General features: G+C 35.7%; 1 protein-coding gene across 7 annotated transcripts in view; it reads right to left on the minus strand.

Annotated features, from left to right (window-relative positions):
* The window catches only part of LOC149580565 (Alg9-like mannosyltransferase family), a 46,576-nt gene extending 29,903 nt beyond the window's left edge, over nucleotides 1-16,673 (minus strand). For 3 of the 7 annotated variants that reach the window (XM_089791924.1, XM_089791907.1, XM_089791890.1), the window contains exons 1-5: nucleotides 15,682-16,673; nucleotides 15,270-15,390; nucleotides 4,207-4,323; nucleotides 3,727-3,972; nucleotides 3,227-3,344 (exon numbers count right to left, since the gene is read on the minus strand). In XM_089791924.1, coding sequence (XP_089648050.1) covers nucleotides 3,227-3,344; nucleotides 3,727-3,968 — 360 coding nt within the window. In that variant the 5' untranslated portion in view covers nucleotides 3,969-3,972; nucleotides 4,207-4,323; nucleotides 15,270-15,390; nucleotides 15,682-16,673. Of the gene's footprint in view, nucleotides 1-3,226; nucleotides 3,345-3,726; nucleotides 3,973-4,087; nucleotides 4,324-15,269; nucleotides 15,391-15,681 lie in introns of all 7 variants that reach the window. The other 4 variants (XM_089791917.1, XM_089791898.1, XM_089791883.1 and 1 more) reach the window with 2 other exon arrangements.
* Nucleotides 16,674-17,165: the final 492 nt, after the last annotated feature.

Below are 17,165 nucleotides of genomic sequence, written 5' to 3' on the forward strand. Positions count from 1 at the left end.
AAACTGAGGTATGATTTGCTACCCATGTAAATTTTGTCCCATCTTCAGCTGAGACGTGACTTGCTACCCACGTAAATTTCATCTCATCTTAGACCTGAGCCTTCTTTCCTTGCCTCTAATTTTGTGTCTCATCTTGGAGCTGAGCCTCCTTTTGCTACATATGAAATTTGTGTGTCATCTTAAGCCTTGGAATTGCAACTCGAATCTTTAAGGATGAGCCTTAAACTTTGACATAGAAATGAGGCCTTGAAATTGGTTGCAAAACGCAAGAATGCAGCCCCTATAAGTGTAACGTCAGGCCAAAGTTTTAATTGCAGTCCTAGATTTAAGCCAGGCTAAGCCTTAATTAAGCCCTCAACCTCATCGCCTTAATCCAATGAGGGCCCAGATTTAAATTGGCTGGGGGTTACATGCATTTGGCACCTTGAAACTTGGAAGACTTTGTCACAAAATTCGAAGCTTTATACCCTCCAAGGCAGAGTTTGTGCCCAGAATCGAATCAGACCTGCAAAACAAAGGAAGACTGGATCAAGTGGCACCCAATCTCACCTTATATGTGATGGCTCACATTGGGAATGGGGCAAGGCTAAAGCCGCATCATTTTGAGCCCCTTATAATATGTAACATGTGAGTTAATGGAAACCAAAAAGGCCCAATTTATGTAATGTGTGGATCTGGGCACAATTTCAATCCAATCAGTCCCCCAACATAGGAAGTGTGTGGGCCTACATGGCCTTCACTTGAACTTGATTCAAATTGGGACCCAAAAATATAGGAAACATGTGGCCTTTTTGGGGCCCATACATCATAAACTTGGTGAAAACCTCAAGAGGAAGATGCAAGCAAACAATTAATGCAATGTTGGTGCAAAACTCAAGGTTGTTTAAATGATGTTGGAAGTTACAAAGTGCAGATCTGGGCACTAAATTCGATGCATGGTTTCTTTGTAAAATGAAAGTGAATTAAATGCCAGGCAATCTCAGCTCAAAGTTCAAGACAAGCTGTTATAGCAATCATAAAACGGCACAAATTCCGTTGCAAGATCTATGGCAATTCAAACTTTGCCTCAAGTTTAACCATAGAGGCTTTATATTTAATGAACATTTGTAATTGAGAAGAGGGATTGAATTTCATGTCAAGGCCGGATATTAAATGCTAACGTAACTGCCATTTAATGGCAAATTTCCAAGCCTTTTCTATATAAATCGAGTTACTCAATGATTTGGATAACATTTTCAATGCAAACAAAGGCAAATTAGAAGCTAATTTTAAATTGCAGGTGGTGATTAAAGGAAACTTTTGCAATTAACACCTACAGCAGGGGTCTGATCCACATTCTTTATGACATTTGCAATAAGGAGCAGCATTCACAAATATCTCAGTCTTCCAACTGTTTAATAGGTGAAATGGAAGCATTTAATAAGAGGTGTATGAATATAAGACTTCCACTTCTCACTAACATTCAATACAAGAGAAAGAGGGGCTTCCAAACATAACACTCATATTAACTCGAGTTATACTGGCACAACCCAAATAGGATGAAGGGATGTCAATTCTAAACCCAAATTATATCAAGTAGGTATGCAAACAAGTCCTCTTTCATGCAATGTTAATTGATTTTAGATGTGTAATGTGAACGTATAAAATTATAAATTGAACCATTTGATGAAATAACAGGACTAAGATAGATCTAGGCACTAAATGTATGCAACCAGCCCAATTAAAATATGGACATAGGTCTATGCTAAGAGACAAAAGAAAAGATGAACTTACCTTGAAATGTGCAAGAGAAGATGTCTTTTCGCTCAGAAAATCACAAATCCTGTCACTGAAATTCAGACTGAAGATCTGCAATCGGAACAAAAAAGCCAGAAAACCCTGTTTTTCTCAGATCTCCAATAACACGTTGACTTGGACGAAAAGTGTCTGGACATTTTATGGGATGATGGACATTTTATGTGATGATGGACATGTTCTCAGGGCACTGTAGCAAAATCGACCCAGATTTTCTAGAAAGCTCGCAGCGAATAGTTTTCAACTTTTCAGATATGTAATCACAATTCTGATATCCTACTCCTTTGTAATCACAATTCTGATATCCAAGGCCTCCTCATCTGCAACTCATTAGTTTTAGTGTAGAGTAGTAGGAGTTGAGTTGGAGAATTGGTGCCAAGCACTACCAAAATTGTTCTCTATTCATGTTGGTCTTCATGGTAGATATATATGACCATTTTGGAGTATTGCATGGTTCTTTGCATCTCTCATTTAGATTAGGATTTTATATTATGTTGAAGCAGTTAGTTGGAAGAAAGAGATTGTGGATGTCTACTTGATTGACTCGACGATTCCAAGCCACTAGCCTCTTGCTAATTGTAAATGTGCTTCTTGTGGTAAGTCGATGATCAAAAGCACTTAACTTCAATTGATATTCAATTTTTAGTTTGCATCCATTTAATGGAATCAAAGAGGAGATATCGATTTGCAAACCAGAGTGTTCCTTAGAAGCTTGCACTAGGTGGGTGGTAGACGATGACAAAATCAGATCTAGTAAAGTTCAAGTCATCCACAATTCCTTGCATTCAGAGTTAGAAGTAGGTGTTTAAGTTGAAGTTGAAGTTGAAGTGAAAGTTGGAAAATCAAACTACATTCTTATTGCACATTGTGAATCCAAATCTTTGGAAGTGCAAGAGTTGATATCCATTGAATGAATAGCGTAAGTCCCCTAAGTGATTACCAACAATTTTTCACTAAGCGAAAGGAACCTTGAAATCATTTCATGATCTTTCTTTGCAAGCTTAGCATGAGAGATGACCTTATATCAAGAGAGGATTAAGTAGTTGATGTTTCATCTCAAAAACATTGGTATTTGATTCTGTGTGTTGTAGTGGAATAAAACTCACATCAACAATACTTAATACTTATGGTAAACTTGTTTCAATCGTGTATAGAGCCTTGTACCATTATCACTGAAAGAAACAACAATGCAGGATTCTTCATTGTTTGTTTGCTTTTATGCCAAGATTCTAATTTCAACATAAACTATAAATCAATTTGAATCATATTTTATGCTGGAAAAAAAAATTATATACATGGTCACGTTATAAGACATAATAAAATATGACTCAAGATTTCTGGACTAGAAGAAACATTTGCATCCAGTAAAACTAACAAAAATCACATAACAATAGTATATCTTTTCTTTTAATGTCTAAGGCAAATGTTTTACCATGAACCAAACTGTGTCCAGTTGAAATATGGCAAGTATCTTGTACAACAAAGCAAATATCAGAGGATGAAGATAGCTCCGGATACCCTTCTCCCATTCCCATGTTAAATGACCGTATCTGATGAATTAAAGAAATTGTTAAAGTAGCTAAAAATAAAATGCTGCAAAACAAAAAGTTGCATTTCTTCCCACTCAAAGTTAAATTAAATAACAAATCTTATACATTTTCAAAATTTCCATTAAGATAAAAAATGTACAGCCATCATAAGAAGAAACCAATGATAAGCAGAACTCCAAAACTGATTATTGAGTCAACATTAAAGATCAGGTAGGTATTCAAAATCTATAATTTGAGAATTGGCCTTTTAAATTGGGTTAATTTTTAATTCTGTTGTTACTTATGTTTATGGTCCATCAAATTTGACCAATCTGGTAAAATGAACCAACCATTGACACCCACGTCATTAAAATGATATTGCAGTATAATAAATAAGTCTTACCCAAAAACAATACGATGTGCAACTTCAAGAGCTTGCCAGTGTTCATCAGGGTTGAAATAAGTTTGTACAAGCAAAGCATTGATAATTCTGAATGCTAAACAACCTATGAAAATATTTCTCTCAGTCCAGAACTGATAATTGTCATTGCCACCCCTAGCTTGTTTTTGGATTTCAGATTCTGATTTGTAAGTCAAACTGAGATCTGATGTACCACTCTTGCCTGAAATTGATCTCTGCCTCATTGCTCTGAAAAAAAATATAAATGCATCAGAATATACATAATTATACACAGATCACAAGAATTTTTGAATCATTTGACTTGAAAGGTTGGAATCAAAGTACAAAATTTGAAAACTTTTACTTGGAAGGTGGAATATATCATATGATCTAGTGTCTAGGATTTTAATCCTTTGTCCTAAAAGGTGAGAAAAGCATCTATGATTTTAAATTTAATTCTCTTTCTTAGGAGGAATGGCCAACATAGATCCAGCCTAGCAGTGCTCTTCATTGATTTTGACGCCAAGTTCCTTCTTACTCCAAAAGCTCATTCTTCCACATCTAAGTTACTTTCTTGTCCTTTACTAACCAATCTAGCCCCTGCCCAATAGCCTTCTTAAATCAGTATAATTATAAAGATATCAGTATTATTAATAAAAAGAACTTTAAAAAGTTTGAGTTGTGGCACAAAGGAAATAAGGGGAACTCAGATGTGCAGAATCACATTTACATAGCAGCTTTATATAGTTCTAAAATAATAAATAAATAAATTGTGATAGCTTCTACAATGCCACAGAATCATTCTTCTATGTAATGGCTTGTCTTTCAACATATATCTAACCAAGAAAGCTTAAATATGGCACTCTACCGTCTCTATTTTGCTCAATTAAAAAATTTATGTCCAGAACTCCATCTCTCTCTCTGGTGGAATCCAAGAAACCATGATATGTGGAGTAGTGTAACCCTTGTTTGAATTCCTCTCTCAGCATAATTTTGGGAAACAACTTTATGCGTGACAATGTAGGATCATGGTTAGCGATCTATGTTATGGATTCTGGTATTAATCCTGGTTCGGGTTTGTGGAACCAACCCAACAAAAAAAAATCATCCCGGGTTAATTTTGGATTTGTCCATATAAACTACGTAAAAACCATATATGCAACCAAAAAAATTAATTAATTTTAGAGTGCCACAGCCTAATATAGTCAACAAAATCACTATAAACTCTAATGTCATTTAAAATATAAATGTTTAATATTATAAATATTCATTGGGCCAAACTTCAAGTTTGATATTAAAATAATAATATTGAGTTCAACAAACAATTTTCAGCTTCAGAAGGATTTCCACGTGAAGTAGAAACATTTAAAAAAGCAACACAACACGAGGTCAAAGGGCAAAGTTGTTGATGCGAGTTTTGTATCACTTACATAACATATTAGGATTTGAATATTCGATATGGGATATCAAACATGCAACTCCTCTCTTGAAAAGTTATTGCTCATGGGACATGAGTATAACTTCAATGTTCCTTACACCGTTGGATACTCGCTCAGTTTTATCGATGTGATTTGTTGATAATCACGTAGGCGGTCTTACACTATTCTTTCGAGGATGACTTAGACTTTGGTGGAATGAAGGTGATGGTGATTCGGTTTGTGAAATGTGCAAGTGGCAGATAATGTCGATGGTAGTGATGATGGAGGGTGTGTCTGCCAATGATGATGTTGATGGAAAGCGATGGTGGTGGAAGGTGAATGGATGTGCTCTAATACTTAACTTACTCCTCTAACTTGCTTCTCTAAGCTTCGACTACCCATCTACTTACTATTCTACTCCTACTCCTATGAATGGAAGGTGAACAAATGGACAAGGATCGAACCTAATGAGAACTGACCAACGGCCTCACTTCCATAGGTGCAATGATTCAAATGAATGATAAACTAGTTTACCACACAAAGCTTCCCAACCAGCCGCTAGGATGCTAGTGGCCTAGTATTGACCCCTATCAAACATTTACCAATGCTACCATACAACTATTCATCTACTTTAACCTCACTTAAACAACTTGAAATGAAACCAACTTTAACAACTTGAAAAGAAATCTAACCAAGTGGAAGTAGAAAACATGCACTAACACCCAATGTTCTTAATCAACATGCAAATCGCAACAATGAAAAAGAGAGCAATTTTGGTATTATCTTCGCAACAATTTCTCCAACCCTTTTACAAATGAGAGCAAATGGCCTTATATAGGGGCCAAAAATACAACGGATGGTGGAGATCAAAACAAGATCAACGATCCAGATTGGATCCTCAAAACCCTAATTAAGGTTGCCACCCCATCGGCCAATGAGAAGTTGCCACCTCGTCAATGGACCAATGAAAAAAAGTGCAAAAAGATGCAACCAATGAGAAGGCACCAAAATGGTGGCCAATCAGAAATAGACACTTGTCCTATTCTAGAAGAAAGGGGAAATTTGCCACTTGGGCTTACATCCAATGATCTTCTAATACAAATCTTCCCTTTTCTTTCATTTTCTTAACTAAGGCAATGAACTTAGCTAGCCTTTCGTTAACTTCTTCCATAGGAGGACAAGGTGTGTGCTTTGCCCTGAGTTCCACTGACTTCACCATGCTGCTTGCTGCTTGTAGTATCCTTTCGTGATCCTTCTCATATTCTTTCGCAAATCCAATAAAAGCACTGAGAGAGGAAAGGGTGCCCAAATGCTTTTTCTTAATAGCAACCTTTCCTAACTCATCCAACCTCGATCCAAAATCTATCTCGTTGACATCCTCTTTGCCAAGGGGGATTGTCCTTCCTTTAGTCTGTCCCTCATCCGTATCATGTCTACTGTACCGATATTGATGTCGGTTATTCTCTTCATTTTCGAGAAGAAGGGAGTTTTGGGCATCATATCCTCTTTGTCTTTCTTAGTGTTTGCCCTCTTTGGATTCTTACTTGCACTAACATCCTCCATGCTCGTCGCCCTATTACGGGATGGTAGAGTGGTGGACCAGAAGGCAAGTAGAACCAAGAGGAGCAATCCTTAAACTAGAACGAAAGAAGGATGTCAGCTTAAGGACCCCTTGCAACTCTAGATGATGAAAATTCACCTTAACCAATAATCTTACAGCGACTTTTCGGAACCTAGGTCAAGACCTCGGAAACTTCAAATCCTTTTGCAAATCAGAAATTTAAACCTTTAAAGCTATCCAATACTTGCCCACAAAGCAAAAATCAGACTTCCATATGCATCCCTTCACCCAACAAAATCGCCTAAGTCTGATATAAAGAATGCAGTCCCAAATGGAGACAAAAAAATCAGGCCTTCTATAAATCGCCCATGTCACATAAATCAGATCTGCCTCAAGAAAATGCCAAGAGTGGAAAGTTCTTCCCTTGTCTTAATTCGCCCAAGCATGGAAGTCCTCAATTTGCCCAAAAATGTCACCTAAGGCACAAATCGCAGCCCACAAAAGGAGAACAAATCATTAAACTCTGCAAAAATCTGCCCTCAAAGGAAATCGCCAAAGCCTGAAAATGGCCAAATGCAAGCAAAATCGCCCAACAAATGCAAGAAAACTGCCTTCCACAAAATCGCCAAGCATGGAAAAATCTGCTCCTCAAGGAAATTCGCCCAACAAAGGAGAGGAAGAAATGAATTGTGAAAAAGAAATGGGAAAGAGGTCTCCTTTATACCCAATTTCTTTTCCCTCTAAGCTTGCCGACTTGGTCCTGGAGGAGAGAAAAAACAAAAATTAAATCCAAGTTATGGCCCATAATTAAATCCTTAGCTCAAAATTTAATCTTGCCAAAAAGAAAATTACATTTTAAATTTGCCAATTAACTCCAAATTGCAAAAAGAAATTAAATAATGCCTTGAGGGTGTTAAATATTTCCATTTAATGAGGGTTTAGTAATTAATACGTCATTAAATTTGGATTTTGGCTAACCAAAAGCCATTTTTTCAATATTAAATTACCAAATTCATTAAAAACTAAAAATTTTTCAAGGCAAATTAATCCAATTAAAGCCAATTTTTTGCAACTTTTTACCAAATCGATTTTGCCAAGCTATTTAAAATTTTATGACAATAAAATTGCCCCAAAGAGTCAAAAATCGATTTTGCAATTTAACTTCATCCTACAAGATTAAATCCCCTTTTTCACCAAAAAAATAAGATTTTCCAAAAACTTAAGTCTAATTAAAATTTCCCTTTTGAAAACATCCAAATTTACACAATTAAAACCAAATTTTCAAAAGAAATCGTCGAAGTACAAAATTCACAATTTTATCCTACCAAGTTGAAATTAACTTTGAAAATTATTCGCCCTAGGGATAGAATTGATAGCTCTGGAAAATCAAGTTGAAACCGGGTGAAAATACATCTAACCCTCTCTACTGGCCCAAAAGGCGATCAAAAGGGGGGGTCCCCCAAGATTTGGGGCGATGTGTGAAAACCTCACAACAAAAGTCCCAACCACAAAGTTTGAATGAAGACCTTCAAAACTACATAGAGCTCATGGTGCACACCATTTTCATGTTTTTTTAAAACACAGCATCAAAGGTCAAGGAACAAACTTAAAAAGAAAAGTTAAGAAAATATTAAATAAGACTGAAAAATTGATGGATTGCCCTAGGTTTGTCCAAATCCTCCTGGATCTAGTCTAAGTTTGTCCCAAATGAACCAAATCCACCCTTCCGATGTTGATGTTTGGTAGCTTCTGTCAAATAAACCTATATATAATTATATATGAGATATAATTGATATATATAAATTTATTGTTATATGAGAGAAATTAATAAAATATATATATATATAACAATGATTAAATGTTTATTATATTAATTATCTAATTAACAAATAGACATATTCCATTCATGGGACATGTCGCTTCATGGCTTATTCTCGATTTAAATAAGAGGGCACTGCCATTTGGAAAACACATACCAAATACAATGGCAGTGCTTAGCACATTTGCAGCAATCCTAAGGCACTAACATGGTATCAAAGCAGGTTACAATTCAAGGGGAGTAATTTTATATGCAGACCCACATTGATAGAGCTAAAAAAGAAACGGGAAGCATTCAAACAGTCAGTGATTTTCAATGAAAAGTTGTACTCATCAATGATGCAGAAGTGAATGTATAAATATATAACAATAGGGCCAAAACTGAGAAATCTTCCTTGGAGACAATAGGGCCAATGACAAGCGATACATACCACCATCTAGTAACCAATGTTACTCCTGGTGAAAAGCCTGACTTAAGAAATGGGGACACTGCGAGCAGAGATGGTGTAGTAAACAAGTAGCTTTGAATTTGAATCAGAATCTGCCTTCCAGTTGCCACAATTTCGAAATTAACCCCTGTGCTAAATTTATATGTTTTCAAAATATCGTATTTCTCCAAGATCACTGCTTTTAGACCTCTTGTTTAACATAAAAGTCCAAGGAAGAGATTAATATTCAAAACTGAAAAGAAGCAATTGGAGAAGCATTCAGACAACTATCAAAGTGTAAAGTGTATAAACATGAAACATATTATATGCTATCATCTCATATTCTTTGAAGAGCGTATTATTTTCAAGAGAAGTTGTGTTATATCTAAACTCTTGATGTAAATGCAAGAACAAAAATTTCATATTTGGGTGAGTGCTATGTGATTCCTCAACACAGATATTATTCGCAGGGAACCAAGAGGACATATCTTGCATTTTCCATTGGTGGAAAAACCAACGAACAATGGACCATTTAAAATAGCAGCCCCCTCCACATTATCCCGGTCAACATATCCACATGGGTCCTGCGATAAGCACACGAAGGTGAAAATGATCGAATATTAAATAGGCATCCAACATTACGAAAAAAGAAAACAAGGTTATATTAAAACATTGTTCCACTCATCAATTAGAGGGGAATACAATTTGGCAGATTACATGGATACCCACAGCCAACCTTTGTACAACAATATACATCCAGTTTGTCATGCAGTTGTGGAAGTTGTCGACGAATCTCAAGGTCTAAAGACTAGGAATCGAGGTCGACACATCGCCAAGGATTAAGTTTTTGGTGTTTGATGATGAGGATTATTTATCAGCACTTGCCTGCGGTGAAAAGATTGAAGATCTTTATAACCTTATTGACACGATTTCTAGATTGGGTATAAAATGTAATGTGCTGGCATTGCTGGGCTTTGAGCATGTTTACGGTGATTTGGTTTGCAGGATTATGGACTTTAGGGATTAATTGTACTTTCATTCATTGATATCGCTACGAATTAATTGTACTTCCATTTGACCAATATAAATTGAGAGTCGATTGCCTTCTTGAACTGAGACAAGATCACAAAATGCCAATGGAGCATTCCAAAATGAATAGTCTTGAACATATATAAGGAAGGAAGAAATCATATCATTAGAAGGCAAGGGACCTACCACAAATCAGTCGACAAACATAAAGAAAGGTGAATGATTGTGGATAAAGATGTGGAAAAGAGGAAAATAAATAAATAACGTGATAAGCATTTTTATTTTCAGTATTACTTTTATTTTTATGATCACCTTATATTAATATATGTGTTTTTAATAAGGAAATTATATCTTAAAATATAGATTAATGTATATATAGAAGTTTGAAAATATGCATATATGTTCAAAATATATTTTATTGGAATGGTCATACTATGCAGAACTAATTATTATCCTTGAGGATTATTGTACTCTCTCTCTCTCTTATTTTTATTTTTATTTCGATAAGAGCTATTTGCATTGATCTTTTCCTCCGAGAATGTTATTGCAAGAAAAGAGAGATTGAGATTTAGAGGGAGCCTGAAATTTTATTAGAGGCAACCTTGAAAGAGAGGGAGTAGATAAAGGATGCAATTCAATTAACCTTCGATGATCTCGGTTGTATTGATTCGGAGAGAGTAAACCATGTTGAGATGGATTCTCTAGTGATCAATAAATTGTAGCAATGAAGAGGACTGTGATTCATGATTATACCTCGTGACTGTGATTTTAATGGGCCTACCCCCTATGTACATCATGAGGAAGTGACGACTTCCAAATGATGTCACTTGTATTTGCAGAAGTTACTGTAAGGTGACGATCTTACAATAACTTGTATTATGAGGTCAAACAAATTGAGTATATGGTGAATGTCTTGCATCTCAACATTCTAGGAGGCCATTACTCAAAGAGTATTTGGTGAATATCATTGATATCCTGGGAGGCCAATGCTCTTGATATTAGATGTGATATCAAAACTTATTTTGAGTATTTGGTGAATATCATTGATATTCTGGGAGGCCAACACTCTTGATACTAGATGTGATATCAAACTTTATTTTAATAACTTGGTGAATATCATTGATATTCTGGGAGACCAATACTCTTGATATCAGATGTGATATAAAAACCTTATGAGTACTTGGTGAATATCATGTGTTGATATTCTAGAAGACCAATATACATGATATCGAATGTGATATCAAATGGTGGAAATCTTCTGAGATATTAAATAAGATATCCTTAATCTTGCCAACTTGGTATTACTTTGAGGTAATATGTGTGTTTATCCTTCCTAGCAAAAGGGAGAGTTAATGTTTGGTAGCTTATGTCGGATAAACCTAAATATAATTATATATGAGATATAATTGATATATATAAGTTTATTGTTATATGAGAGAAATTAATATAATATATATAACAATAATTAAACGTTTATTAGATTAATTATCTAATTATCAAATAGACATATCCCATTCATGGGACATGTCTGTTCATGGCTTATTCTCGATTTAAATAAGATGTCGCTGCCATTTGGAAAACACATACCAAATACAATGGCAGTGCTTAGTACATTCACAGTGATCCTACGAAACTAACATCCACATCGTGTCCTACAGCATTTCTACGGGCAGATCAGACTGGATCATGGATCTGGTTCAAACCAGACTCAGATCCAATTATATAACATTTATCAAATAGATTCCAGCATGAGCAGTTCTCACAAATCTTTAGAATGTTGTAAATGTGATTGTATCTTCATCAACACCTCATCAGATAACCTCATATATTAATACAATCGACACCAGAGATCCTCTTTTTCCCATCATTTTTCTTAATAGACTCCAAAAGACATTGAATTCAAAAAACATTTTCATTTACATAAAAATTTAAAGAATTGTGATATAAAAAAAAGTATGACAGCAATGTTTCAGATGACACTATGTGATCCTTCATTAAGATCAAGATGCTATGTGTCTGATGAAATCCAATTGTTTATCTCTGGTTATCCAATCTAGACATATTACAACTGAAACTGGAAACAATACAATACTTCCACATTATCTCTGGTCATCCAATCTAAACATTTTACAACTGAAAACTGAAAACAGTACAATACTTGCATACATGTAAAACAGTTCGACAAATCTCCACTAATTCTTTCTTTCTTTCTTTCCTTTAAAAATGGCAATTTCTAATTAATTTTTGTTCATCAAATGACTGAGATGCAACATGGCAAAGATAAAAGCTCAAGTTCACACGGTGGCAGGCTAAGAGCTACATAAAAGTTATAAGTATTAATTAAAGAATATGACCTTATACATAACATATTTCTTGGTGTGGCAAAAACAGAAAAAATTAATTATTCTCACATAGAATGACTCCAAACAAACTTTGAAAAATACTCAGAACACATTCAGATTCTTATTAAATTGAACAGAATACTTGGTATTTTACTATTTTGAAATAGAATTCAGCTGAGGGGCAAGATCTGTATGACAATTGATGCAAACAGAATAGAAAATCTTTATATAAAGATTCATAGAACCCAAGTTTAAATGAGAGCTCTAGGTTCACCAAGAACTCATAATGAGAATAGACATTTCCTCCATTTGGTTGCACATTTCTGGAATTGGAATACCAACCAGAATAAGCATATTTTATTTTATTTTTATTTTTTAATATGAATGAGATGTGTTTCTAATATATTGTTTTAACGAGAGTTTAAATGTGATTTCAATGTGCATTACATTGCATGATTTTAAAGTCTTTTATTTATTGTTATTAATACATGCTACACAGGAAAAATAAAACTCCCAAAAAATACCACAATTTGCAACTTCTTGTTACATTACTGAGAATATAATACAATAACAATGACAATTTCTGAAAGCAGTATTGATTTTGCATATATGAGCAATTCAGACTCAATTGGTGAAAATATCTCTGCAATGCAATCACTCTTTTGTGACACAAGAATGCAGAGGCGTTCCAATGGTGGTGAACAGAATGAAAGAAGAGTTTTTAATGGATGCCATATCTTTGACAGATTTGGGCCTGCCTTAAAATACAAGTGCATGGATATAATCCAAAGTTCAATCATTACTCCTCATGCTTGGCCTTTCAGAGAAGCTTTGGATCTTGATGAATGGGATGCTCCAAGGTATAGAAATGTCATCAAAGAGCCAATGGATCTCTCCACCATAGGATCAAGGCTACAGAAAAATCTCTACTCAAATCCCACGGAATTTGCTCATGATATAGATCTAACATTTGACAATGCAACGAGATATAATCCTGCAACTAGCGTTTATCATGAGATGGCCAAGAACCTGCTAAAACAGTTCTATACTCAGGGGAAACCCCTTGGATTAGAAATTGCTAAAACAATACATCAGATCACACTTTCTAGGCATAGGGGTTTCAACAATGTCATGAAGCCAAAAGCCCTGAAATTTGTACGTGAAAAACCTAATTCAAACATGAATGAGGAAGCAAAGTACAAGCTTGAAACACCCAATTAAGACATTACTGAGAAGACAGAGTATATGCTCAGAAAACCCAATTTAGACATTAATGAGGAAACAGAGTATAACTACTGGAAACCCAGTTCAGACATGAATGAGGAAATAGAGTATAAGTACAGAAAACCCAATTCAGACATGAATGAGGAAACAGAGTATAAGTACAGAAAACCCAATTTAAAAATGAATGAGAGAACAGAGAATGGCCAGAAATGGCATAGTTCAGAGTAGTCAGAAAAGCAAGAACTGGTTAAAAGGAATGAGGAACTACAGCATTTGAATCATCTCAGCTTTTGGCCATGTCATGATGATACAATGGACCTGGGATGTGTGAAATTAAAGCTACATGATCATAGATATTCCTTGCACAGACAGTTTGCAGATTGTGTGGAATTGGGAATTGGGAATGCATTAGAAAATGACCCTCCTGGTGATTCCCATACAATGGATGAAGCAGATTCATCATAGTCTGGATTATTACAGAATCTGATTGCACAATGCACACCAGGTGTAACATTATATGTGGAAAATGAATATTTTGAAGATGTTGTGGATGTAGAATGTTACTACAAATATGGAAGCTAGGAAAGTTTATTTGTTACTGTAAATCTACTACTACAAATTGATCTCTGGTACATTAAATAAAATCCGAAACCTCTCTTCACCTTGAAATTATATGGAGATTTGGTTCAAGCGTGGAGTAGATTCAATGAAGACCATTTGTGACCGTTGCTATAAGATTTGTTTTGGTTCTTTACATCGAGTGGTTGAATTCAAATTGTGGCAGAGAAAGAAAAGTACTCAGAAATAGGAGGGCTGAATTTGTGTCACATAGAAAAATCCTCGACAATGAAGCCTCTCAAACAACACAGCTGATATAATTGTCTAGGATTTTTCCTTACAAAGCACTCTGATAAACATAATGGCATTGCCTCTTAGATCCAATATTGCTGCTGCTTACAACAGAGCTATGGTTTTCAACTTTCGAAAAACACAGATTTATTTTTTGAAGGCCACAAGCATCATCCAATAGGTAGTAAATTAGACTTTAAGCAGTGCACCGTTTAGAGTTTTGTCTTACAAATAGAGTGTTTGTCAGTTTTTCTTTGAATCCATGACACATAATTTGATTTAAAACAGAGTAAGTAGCGACCAAAATGGATGTGTAAGATGGCAATGATACAGACTACATCTGAAATCATAACAGTATTTGCATTCATAGGACAGGAAACACATGAAAACAGGAACAGGAGTCTTATCATCCATCATTGTGCTCCAAGAAAATGAAGCAGATTCATCATAGTCTGCAATGGTTTTTAAGGGTTCTAAAGCATAAGATGAAATATGTAGCTCTATAAACCCAAATAAAATGAGAGATATAAAAAATAGAGTTACCATAGTAAAACAGTAATACGTAGATTTGACCAGGTTCTTTGAAAATAACAACATGGCTTTACGGAATCTGATCTCTTTCAACAAACAGAGGACAAAAACATAAGCGCGCGAGCCAGTGAAATGGCAAGGTTGGTTATAGACAGCTCGTCTCCGTGGAAAATATGCATGTGTCAAAGGGATGTTTCCTCGTTAGGTGGGCAAAGGTTTACATGGCAATATAACGGGTAGAAAACACCAAGGGAGAAGTTTGAGTCGATCATTGAGTTTATAAACGACAATCTTCAAAACAAACAGAAACCATAAAAACGTGAGCAGAGCAGAGGAAATCGCATACCTGTTGTATCTGCGAGAAAACAGAGCAAAATGCGAGGCAGAGGAAAACACGAGCAAGGCAAGCGGCAAAAACAACGAACACTTCTCGTTTTTTTTACCAAAGCCAAATAGGTCGGGCCGACCTCAAAAAAATTCAAAATTACAAATGTCAATTCCTTTTCAATTATGGAAGCCAAACGGGATATATGTTACATGTATTTTAGAGAAAAAATTATAATTTACTTTTTCACTAAAAACCTACTCTAAATAAATTCGCAAAAACATTGAGATCAGGTTCATAGTATTATCAAATCTAGCAGACAAAACAGTCTAACCACAAATTTATTAAATAAAAATGGACAAGTTGCATTGTGAAGAATCAACCAAAAACAACAATATCTCTTGAGAATAATTTGAGTTGTCATCGTGAATACCTCAAACTCACTGATAGAGACCAACTTTATGCAGGTGTCTGCTGGCAGCTGGGCATAACCAACACACTCGAAGCTTTGACCTCTTCGATAGCTGGTGTAGGCCGAGTTCCTTTCGCCGTTCAGAAAGTTATCACCGTTAATTGTTCAAAATTCAAACAAACCCCGCCCAAAGGTACGGTGAATGCCCGTGATCTTTTGTTCTTTATTGGATTGCATACGTATATGCTCCCCAACTATGAAAGAATAATCTTGCCACTTGAATCGGGGTCTCCTTAAGAGTTTTGAATCTGGAGCGCTACCAACATCATTTCGTGTCGTGGGTCTTTTTTTCCTGTGATTGATGGTTTCTGTTTATAAGAATGAGTTCTGCGGTGGGAACAATGAGAGCTTCAGAACAGGTTATGGACATCCATCGATTCATAATGGAAATGCCCTGTTAACGTAAAATGTGGGCATCAGGGCATGGTATCTCTTTGAAATAATCCTGTCAAAGGAAATGTCATCTCGTCCAATGTGATATTTACAGGTTATACACAAAATACATTTGTTGAGGAGGATTCATAAATTTTCAATGGAATTTAAATGACAGATTACACAATCTTTCACAGCAATATCTCCGCCTGAGCAAAAATCAGAGCTTTGGAACAGAGTGTGGATTTCCCTTACAGGTATATATAGACCAACCAGGAACTTTGTCGGATGTTGTGTCTGCATTTATAATTATTGAATCTTTGATAAAATAACTTCCCAGCCAAATTTTCTGAGATGAAAATGCCTAAAAGTGAGCTCTCGGGTCTCTGCTCGATATCTGAACCGACTAGCCCTACATGCGAAACCCTGGAAACCTACAAATGCTAAAATGTATCCTCAAACAAAACGATTACCATGTGCTTCCGGCCAATATCCCAAGTCGTCGATAGCGTCCATGCATAACAAGGGCGCAAGCGTCAAAGTTCCTGCCTATGGTTTGTTACTTTTTGATAAGGTGTGGTACGATAGATAGATAGATAGATAAAATTTTAACGTCCACGAGGCCAAAAATAGTCTATGGGACAGCAAGACAATTCAAGCAAACTTAAGTAGCGCTGTTCGCCTCTTGTGTAGACTAATGATGAGCCCCCCCAATTGCTCAATGTACTATTCGTTGAACAGGTTATGCCAAGAACTGTCACATATAGTATCCGCAAACTTATCCCTGCTATCCTTGTAGGCCTCACATTCTAGAATAAAGTGTTGTTCAGTTTCCACTTTCCCAGAATTGCAAAATCTGCAAATTCTCTCTTCCCAAGCCTCCTTTGGCCTCTTCCAACGCCCGGTCTCACAACGAAGTTGGTGAGAGTTGGTTCTCAGCTGAGCAATAAGAATTTTAGCTCTCCAAGAAATGTTGGCTCCTATGTACACTTTTTCGAGTTGATCACAAGTGGGGTTGAACTCATTTATATAATATAGTTTCTTCCTCCCACTCTCGCTTCCCCAATTTCTCT

The sequence above is a fragment of the Cupressus sempervirens genome, chromosome 1 (assembly GCF_028749045.1).
Source record: "Cupressus sempervirens isolate cs-2001-9-10 chromosome 1, ASM2874904v1, whole genome shotgun sequence".
Lineage (NCBI taxonomy): Eukaryota > Viridiplantae > Streptophyta > Pinopsida > Cupressales > Cupressaceae > Cupressus > Cupressus sempervirens.